This window comes from Papio anubis, chromosome 6 (assembly GCF_008728515.1).
Source record: "Papio anubis isolate 15944 chromosome 6, Panubis1.0, whole genome shotgun sequence".
Classification (NCBI taxonomy): domain Eukaryota; kingdom Metazoa; phylum Chordata; class Mammalia; order Primates; family Cercopithecidae; genus Papio; species Papio anubis.
The window spans coordinates 107,909,859-107,919,716 of NC_044981.1; the positions used below are offsets into that span (position 1 = coordinate 107,909,859).

Here is a 9,858-nt window from a genome sequence, read left to right on the forward strand (position 1 = left end):
ATCATAACCCTGGCACCTGGCTCCTAAGCCTCTGCTTCTTGCCACTATACATCGTCTTTCAAATCCCTCAGCTAATTCTAAGGGTTTCAAAGAAGAATGTAAGTTAAATATTGCAAATATCTGTAAACACATGAATGACCTCAGTCCCTGTTCAGACACGGGGTTGGTGTTGGTTTGGGGAAGGGGAAATGAACACCAAGAATCATCTCTGAATTGATCTCTACTCTTTGCATTGCTGTGTTACTCCTGTTTCAGACCTCACCTCCACCTACGACAACCCAGTCCCCTGAAAGCACTATGGATACCTCGCTGAAGAAGGAGAAGTCAGCCATCCTGGATCTTTATATTCCTCCTCCACCAGCTGTTCCCTACTCTCCCCGGTATGTTGCTGTCCATTGTCATGGTATGCTCGTCTCCTGTTGGTGGTGTTTGTAAATGGTGGTGTGAAAAAGAGGATCTTGAGAGAGGAAGTTGCTGAGCCACAGTATGACAGGGCTGAATCTTGAACTACCATTAAAAGTATGATCAGCCTTACTTTATAGGAGTATAGGGACAGATCTAGGTTCTGTGGGGCTTGAAGCTATACAGTTTGGTGGGGAGGGCCCTTTTGAGAAAAGAATATGGCAATATTGGCCAGGTGTGGTGGCTCACACCTGTAATCCTAGCACTTTGGGTGGCTGAGGCGGACAGATCACTTGAGCTCAGGAGTTCAAGACCAGGCTGGGCAACATGGTGAAACCTCATCTCTACAAAAAAATACAAAAATTAACCGAGTGTGGTGGCAGATGCCTGTAGTCCTAGCTCAGGAGGCTGAGGCAGAAAAATCGTTTGAGCCCAGGAGGTGGAGGTTGCAGTGAGCAGAGTTTGTGCCATTGCACTCCAGCCTGGGTGACAGAGCGAGACCCTGTCTCAAAAGAGAAACAAAGAAAAGGATATAGCAATACCTTACTTTTGAAAAATGAATGAAAATGTGCTCTCCTGGGACCTTGGAAGGGTCTGTTGGAGGCCTTGCAGGTTAAGTTTCATTAACTCCATGGTAAATTCATCTTGAGGGGGTAGATAATAAGTATTTCTGTGAGATTAATGAGAGTTGCAGCTTGATTTTGCTGAGAGAGATGTGTTCTTCATAGAACTTGAAAAAAAACCTATGTGGCCAGGTATGGTGGCTCTCACACCGATATTTCCACACTTTGGAAGGCCGGTTCAGGAGGATTGCTTGAGCCCAGAAGTTCAAGACCAGCCTGGAGAATATAGTAAGGCCCCATCTCTACAAAAAATTTTAAAAATTAGCTGGGTGTGGTTGTGTGCACCTGTGGTCTTAGCTACTTAGGAGGCTGAGGTGGTAGGATCACTTGAGCCCAGGAGGTTGAGGCTGCAGTACACCTTGATCACGCCACTGCACTCCAGCCTGGACGACACAGTGAGACCTAGTCTCAAAAACAAGAAAACGCAAACCCATGTGACTGTAGGTATGAACATTTCATATTTGTGTGTGTGTGTGTGTGTGTGTACCATAAATTCTTTTTATTTTTATTTATTTATTTATTTATTTATTTATTTATATATTTTTTGAGACAGAGTCTTGCTCTGTCGCCCAGGCTGGAGTGCAGTGGCCGGATCTCAGCTCACTGCAAGCTCTGCCTCCCGGGTTTACGCCATTCTCCTGCCTCAGCCTCCCGAGTAGCTGGGACTACAGGCGCCCACCACCGCGCCCGGCTAATTTTTTGTATTTTTTAGTAGAGACGGGGTTTCACCGTGTTAGCCAGGATGGTCTCAATATAAATTCTTAAAAGATAGTTGCTTTCTTCATGGCTAACTTAAATACTATATGGTATAATGAGGGTGGTATATAGAGTGTACAGGATGATTTAGGTGTGATCTAGGCTTATTTTAATCAACTCACATATTTATATATGTTGATAAAACTAGACAGTCTGGCTCATTTATTCAGCATATCTTTCCTGAGTATTGGGTCTGGGTTACCATCTGACACAAAACAGACTCGGTCCTTGACCCTACAGAACTACCAGGGTCTTATTCAGCAATTCAAGCATATATTGAGAAATATATGATTAGGCTATAATATTTCATAAAACAAAGTTCGGGCTGGATTTTATTACAGTGACATTTTAGTGTATATCAGAATTTGTTGTTTACTGGTTTTCATTTGAAGCTGAGGTATTTGCTTCATTGTATTTCTTCTGTTTTGGGTGCAGAGATGTTTTTTGTTTCCTTGAGTCTTGGTTTACTTAGAACTTATTACAGCATGTACGAATGTACCTCAGGTGATCGGGGCATTCTGGTTCACGGGATCTTAAGTGTGTTTAAAGTTACAGGTCGTATTTGCCTCTGCATATAGAGAGCACGGCATTCCACGATGACTAATGTGTGGATTGTTTTATCAGAAACTGGAGGAGGATGCCCTCCCTTGATCCAGAATGTTCTTGTCTGGGTTGCGGGAGCAAGAAAAGGAGTGGTGTGTACATAGTGAGAGATAAAGGAACCTGGGGCTAGAAAGAGAACTGGATTAAACTGCTTGGGAGGACGCTTTTGAGAGTGCACAAACACACCACTCATGAAGGATTTTCCGAGGAATGAAAAACGTGAATGGATTACCGAGAAACCAGTCATGAGTCATGGAAACTTTGTGAATGGGGAGTTATATGCCAGGTTTAAAGGTATGGAAAGAGATATATTTGTGGGTGGGAGGGGTAGGTGGGTGCCATCCCACCTGGGAATACCACACACAGGCATAGCTGATTAGTAGATGGCTTTGGGACTCAGCTGATTCTGTATTTTGTCTAGCAGTTTTTGTCCTGATTTGCCTAATGGAATTTACCAAGTGCAAAAAAGGTTAATCAGCTGGTAACTTGGACTGAAATTAATCCTACACTTTAAACTGACAGGTAGATAGAATTAGGATGGAATCGGTGATCCAACTTTTGCTGGTTTTGTAGTATTTGGTTCAGAAAAGAATCACTCTCCATTGGTTACTATAAAGGTTCCTTTGGCCGGGCGCGGTGGCTCACGCCTGTAATCCCAGCACTTTGGGAGGCCGAGACGGGCGGATCACGAGGTCAGGAGATCGAGACCATCCTGGCTAACACGGTGAAACCCCGTCTCTACTACAAAATACAAAAAAACTAGCCAGGCGAGGTGGCGGGCGCCTGTAGTCCCAGCTACTCGGGAGGCTGAGGCAGGAGAATGGCGTGAACCCGGGAGGCGGAGCTTGCAGTGAGCTGAGATCCGGCCACTGCACTCCAGCCTGGGCGACAGAGCGAGACTCCGTTTCAAAAAAAAAAAAAAAGGCCGGGCGTGGTGGCTCAAGCCTGTAATCCCAGCACTTTGGGAGGCCGAGGCGGGTGGATCACGAGGTCAGAAGATCGAGACTATCCTGGCTAACATGGTGAAACCCCGTCTCTACTAAAAATACAAAAAACTAGCCGGGCGTGGTGGCGGGCGCCTGTAGTCTCAGCTACTTGGGAGGCTGAGGCGGGAGAATGGCGTGAACCCGGGAGGCGGAGCTTGCAGTGAGCCGAGATCACGCCACTGCACTCCAGCCTGGGAGCACAGCGAGACTCCGTCTCAAAAAAAAAAAAAAAAAAAAAAGGTTCCTTGGTATCTTTTGACATGGTTTTCAAATATAATAACTTCATTATATATCAAGAGTCTTTTTTGCTGGATTTTGGCAAAGATACAGCTCTTGGCGTGAGCAACATGGTTTGCTAGAGCACACCTTAACATGTGATTGCTGTAGTAAATAGGATATTCAGCTACACAGAGAAGCACAGGAAAACTAGAGCTGTCTTTTCAAAGGTATATTTGTTTATATATATATATATTTTAAAAACCCTGCATTTACTCTTTTTTTTTTTCTTTTTTTTTGAGGTGGAGTTTCACTCCATTGCCCAGGTTGGCGCTCCATTGCCCATAACCTCCGCCTCCTGGGTTCAAGCGATTCTCCTGTCTCAGCCTCCCGAGTAGCTGGGACTACAGGTGCCTGCCACCACGCCCCGCTAATTTTTGTATTTTTAGTAGAGATGGGGTTTCACCTTGTTTGTCAGGCTGGTCTTGAACTCCTGACTTCAGGTGATCCACCTGCCTCGGCCTCCCTAAGTGCTGGGATTATAGGCAGGAGCTGCCATGTCCGGCCTGCATTTATTCTTATATTTCATCACATCGTGGTATTTGGCTCTTGTGTAATAGGATCTGTATGTATTTGAGTGGCAACTGGGGTTGACAAAAGGAACGCTTTTCCTGCAGTGGAAAAGGAGAATTTAAGTTATCTTCTGTGTGCGGAGGTAGCAGGACTGCTGGAATTCTTCAGTATGAGAACATCTTTGTAAACAACTTAAGTATTGCGCATATTATCTTCCAGGGATGAAAATGGCAGTTTTGTGTATGGAGGGTCCAGTAAGTGCAAACAACCACTTCCTGGTTCTAAGGGTTCAGAGTCCCCGAATTCCTTCTTGGACCAGGAAAGCCGGAGACGAAGATTTACCATTGCCGACTCGGATCAGTTGCCTGGGTATTCGGTGGAAACCAACATTCTGCCCACAAAAATGAGAGAGAAAACACCATCTTATGGTAAGTTTCGAGTGTTTGTTTTGTTCTGCCGTCGGCCTTGACTTCTCCTCCCCGCCCCCTGCCTTAGTTGGAACTGTTGGATGAATTTGGCAGACTTTAAGAGTATTCTGAGGAAAACATAAACCTCAATGAAATTCTAAGTATGAGACCTTTATTCATCTCTCTCAAGCGGATCCTTGTTGAGTCATTACTCTGCCTGGCATCAAAGCCCAACTGGGTGAGATCATGTTACAGTTTCAACTTTCAGTGCCTGGGTTTTAGCTTTGGAGTTGCTTTGCTCTGTAGACTCACAGGCTCAAGTTTAATGTGCCTCTATCTTAATTGCCTGCTATGGAAATACAGTGCTTTAAAATAATTTTCTTATTTTAAAATTTGTTATTGCTTCTGTCTAAGTGGGTGCGATATTGTGAGGTCTAAGTTATAAATAAAGGCAAGGATTCACTAAAGTTCCAGAACTCATCAAACTTGTCACCTTCTCTCTCGTCCCTCTGAAGGCAAGCCGCGGCCTTTGTCCATGCCTGCTGATGGGAACTGGATGGGGATTGTGGACCCTTTTGCCAGACCTCGAGGTCATGGCAGGAAAGGTACGTTTAAGTCAAGCAAACCAAGGAGCAGCAAATGGGGAGTGAACAGACCCAGGCCCTGGTTTCACCTCTATTTGTAAATGTGTTATAATAAGTAAACCAAATATTTGGCCTCTCTGAGCCTCATTTTCTCGTCTATAAAATCAGGACTGCAGAAGATCTTTAAGATCCTACTTATTTCTAGAATAGCAAAATGACGTCATCCTAGTTAGTGATTGTAAATATCCTAATTAGCATTGAGTGCTATAAAAAGGCTGTAGACTTTAATGGTCTAATTTTTATTTTTTCATTTATTTTTTAGAGACAGGGTCTTACTCTGTTGCATAGGCTGGAGTGCAGTGGTATGATCATACCTCACTGTAGCCTTGAGCTCCTGGACTCAAGCAATCCTCCTGCCTCAGCCTCCTAACTAGCAGGGACTACAGGTCCATGCTACCACTTCTGGCTTTTTTTTTTTTTTTTTTTTTTGGGAAGAGACAGGGTCTCAATATGTTGTCCAGGCTGGTCTCAAACTCCTAACCATAAGTGGTCTTCCTGCCTCAGCCTCCCAAAGTGCTGGAATTACAGGCATGTGCTACCATACCCAGCCGTGGTCTAATTTTTTAATAAATAGAAATAAATTATTCATTAAACAGTCTTTTTTAAAATTTATTTTTAAAAATTGAGATGGGGTCTTACTATGTTGCCCAAGCTGGCCTTGAACTCCTGGGTTCAAGTGATCCTCCCACTTCAGCTTCCTGTATGGCTGGTGTTATAGACCTGTGCCACCATGCCAGCTTTCATAAAACAATCTTATTCTAAATTTTGTTTGTTTTATATTTGGAGTCTGTCTGATTTCTGATGAACAAACATGGATTTTTTTCTTCCAAGTCCTTCTTGTGTTAGAAGGTAATTACTATTTGAAAAGAAATTTGTGTTTAATTCACCCTGTAATCAAAGTCACTGGTTATTATACTAGTCTTGAGTGAAATGTTTTAAAACATTCTCATTTTATTGCCAGATTGCATTTGATTATCATCATTGGCAGAACACTATAACATTGTTTTTGCAGTTGTTGAAACAAAGGGCAGTTGAAAAGTTAAGTACAATAGGCTTTAGATAATAAAAGGAAGAAGAAAAAATTCTGGAGGCCTAACCTTCCAAAGGGATTGATTGACCCCTGACCCTTTCTAGGGACTTGGTAAAGTTTGTCACCTAGGTACGCAGATCGCCTGTATTATGCTAAAGTGAAAAAGGGAGAGATGCCTGGGTGCCATTCAAGATCCCCTTAGTTAACGTGTGAGTATCTGTGGAGCAGTCAGCAGGTGGCAGGGCTGTCCTTTGTTTAGCTTTAGACACTTTAACATCTTCCTTACCGTTCTTCTGAGCCCGGGTTGAGCCTTTAATTTATTTTATACATGGAGAGATGAAGTGTCGGGGTTAGGGAGTGTGAAATTGGGAAGTGGAAAAATACTTGTTCCCTCCACACCTCCTCCCATATTTTTCTTGCATGATTGTTTTGGAATAAAGGTATCTATCTACACACAGCCACTTTAAAAATAACAGCTTTATTGGGATATAACTCATTGCATAAGGTTCAGCCTTTTAAAATATACAATCAGGTGGGTTTTAGTATATTCACAGAGTTGTGCACCAGTTGCCACTATTCCAGAACATTTTTGTCACCCCAAAAAGAAACCTTGTGCCTTTTAGCAGTCACTCCCAATTCCATCCTCCTTCAGCCCCTGACAGGCATTCATCTACTTTGTGGATTTGCCTGTTCTGGACATTTCATATAAATAGACTTACACAACATGTGGCTTTTTGAAAATGGGCACGTTTTAGATGTGACTGTTCCCCTTTCATTACAAAAGCAAAGCAAGTACATTGAAAAACATGGAAGGCATGAGAAAATAAAACTCAGCTGGAATCTGTTTCTCCAACCTAAGAAATAATCACTGTGAATGTTTCATGTGATTTCCAGTTGTTCGTGTATTCACATTTATATACTTAGAAAAAAGTACAAAATGGGAGAAGTTGGCCGGGCACAGTGACTCACACCTGTAATCCCAGCACTTTGGGAGGCCGAGGCAGGTGGATCACAGGTTGAGACCAACCTGGCCAACATGGTGAAACCCCATCTGTACTAAAAATACAAAAATTAGCCAGGTGTGGTGGTGGGCACCTGTAATCTCAGCTGTTTAGGAGGCTGAGGCAGGAGAATCACTTGAACCTGGGAGGCGGAGGTTGCAGTGAGCCCAGACCGCACCATTGCATTCAAGACTGGGCAACAGAGCAAGACTCCATTTCAAAAAAAAAAAAAAAAAATGGAAAAGTAAATATTCAATAATACTATGTAAAAATGAATATTATCTAGACATATTTTAAAAGAATATAGCCGTATTAGTATGCCATCTTATGGCTCTAGCGCCTATTTATTCAACGTGCCACTGTTAGAAATTTAGGTTATTTTTGTTTGTTTTTTTCAAATTCTAAATGTTTCAGTAGGCTAGGTGTGGTGGCTCATGCCTATAATCCCAACACTTTGGGATGCTGAGGCGGGCGGATTGCTTGAGCTCAGGATTTTCGAGACCAGCTGGGTGTGGTTGTGCGCACCTGTAGTCCCAGCTACTTGGGAGGCTGAGGTGGGAGGATCACTTGAGCCTGGGAGATGGAGGCTGCAACTAGCTGAGATGGCACCACTGCACTCCAGCCTGAATGACAGAGTGAGACCCTGTTTCAAAAAATAAAAATAAGCATAAAAATAAATGTTTCAGTGAGCATCCATGCCCATAGATCTTTGATATTTTGGGGTGTAGAATTTCTGCTTCACAAGGATGCTACATGTTACCAAAGTGTCCTGTATTTTAACTTTGTATTAAATTTCTTAACATTCCATCCCCATCCCAGGGGGTCTGCTGGCAGTTAGGGCAGGACCACTCTTTTCCTTGTTCAGGAATGTCCCTGAATGCCCTGCGTGAAACAATGCATGAGCAGTTCTTGTTCAGCCATCGCAGGGCACTACAGTCTCTGATCCCCACCCATTAAAGGAGCCCCATGTGTTACCTCTCAGGTGCTAAAGCAGCCTGAAGTGGGAGGGACCTTTCCCATTTCTGCTTCCAGAGCACCCATTGGTGGGCTCAGCCACATGTGGTACCTTGTGGCCAATCCAGGGAGGAAAGCAGGGTACGGTATCCACATTCAGGGTGGTGGCAGAAGTCTGGGCAGGCTGAGGGCCCTCCAAAGAGCACTGTGCAGGGGATCGTGACTTTTTTTTTCTTTATTTTGAGACACAGTCTCGCTCTGTCGCCAGGCTGCAGTGCAGTGGCGCGATCTCGGCTCACTGCAACCTCTGCCTCCTGGGTTCATATGATTCTTTGAATAGCTGGGACTACAGGCGCCCACCACCACACCGGCTAATTTTTGTATTTTTAGTAGAGATGGGGGTTCACCATGTTGGCCAGGATGGTCTTGATCTCTTGACCTTGTGATCTACCTGCCTCGACCTCCCAAAGTGCTGAGGTTAGAGGCCTGAGCCACCGCGCCCCACCGGGATTGTGATTTTAATGGACTTTGTCTGTCAACAGGGGAGGACGCCCTTTGTCGGTATTTCAGTAACGAGCGGATTCCCCCGATCATCGAAGAGAGCTCCTCTCACCCATACCGGTTCTCCAGACCCACGACCGAGCGGCATCTGGTCCGGGGTGCGGACTACATCCGAGGAAGCAGGTGCTACGTCAACTCAGATCTCCACAGCAGCGCCACGATTCCGTTCCAGGAGGAAGGGACCAAAAAGAAATCGGGCTCCTCAGCTACGAAGTCCTCCTCCACAGAACCGTCCCTCCTGGTCAGCTGGTTTACGCGCCTGAAACTGTTGACTCACTGAGAGGGACCCTGCTCAGGCCACCTGCCTGGCTCCTCCCCAAGTGCCTTGCTTTTACAGTGGACAGCCTCTTCCCGTTTCAGCCTCAGTATTATGTAGTGACCTTATGTCATTTCTTTTTTTTTTTTGAAACGTTATCTACTGCCCTTCTTGGAAGTTTGCAGAATTGGATGGGAACAAATTCAGAGGATCTTAGGTGCTGGCTTGTGGAGATAAGAGGAGGAAAACGGGTAGAGCCTGTTTGTCTTGCTTCCCCAGAGACAAAATGTGGAGACACACACTAGAAATCGCAGTCCTGGCCAGAGATATTATGATCATTGTGAGGGACTGGTGACATTGTTCCTCTTTGAGGGGCTGGGGGGACTAAAATTGGTGGCTATTTTCACACAGATATGTTGGTTTGTGGTCCAACTTCTTTATCTGAAAAAGCCAGTGAGAAAACATTTTTGATTTGATTTTTCTTTTTTTTTGAGACGGAGTCTCGCTCTGTCGCCCAGGCTGGGGTGCAGTGGCCAGATCTCAGCTCACTGCAAGCTCCGCCTCCCAGGTTTACGCCATTCTCCTGCCTCAGTCTCCCGAGTAGCTGGGACTACAGGCGTCCCCACCACGTCCGGCTAGTTTTTTGTATTTTTTTAGTAGAGACGGGGTTTCACCGTGTTCACCAGGATGGTCTCAATCTCCTGACCTCGTGATCCACCCGTCTCGGCCTCCCAAAGTGTTGGGATTACAGGCTTGAGCCACCGCGCCCGGCCTTGATTTGATTTTTCTAAACTATATACCATATTTGTAAGTGTAGCAGCTTTGACTTTGCAATAACGTGGCAAG

At 44.7% G+C, this 9,858-nt stretch overlaps 1 protein-coding gene across 2 annotated transcripts in view; it reads left to right on the plus strand.

The window, feature by feature from the left end:
- CNKSR3 (CNKSR family member 3) overlaps positions 1 to 9,245 on the plus strand; it is a 104,445-nt gene extending 95,200 nt beyond the window's left edge. For both annotated transcript variants that reach the window (XM_021937714.2, XM_031667344.1), the window contains exons 10-13: positions 256 to 380; positions 4,379 to 4,587; positions 5,082 to 5,171; positions 8,738 to 9,245. In XM_021937714.2, the coding sequence (XP_021793406.1) occupies positions 256 to 380; positions 4,379 to 4,587; positions 5,082 to 5,171; positions 8,738 to 9,036 (723 nt within the window). In that variant the 3' untranslated portion in view covers positions 9,037 to 9,245. The remainder of the gene's footprint in view (positions 1 to 255; positions 381 to 4,378; positions 4,588 to 5,081; positions 5,172 to 8,737) is intronic.
- The last annotated feature ends 613 nt before the right edge of the window (positions 9,246 to 9,858 follow it).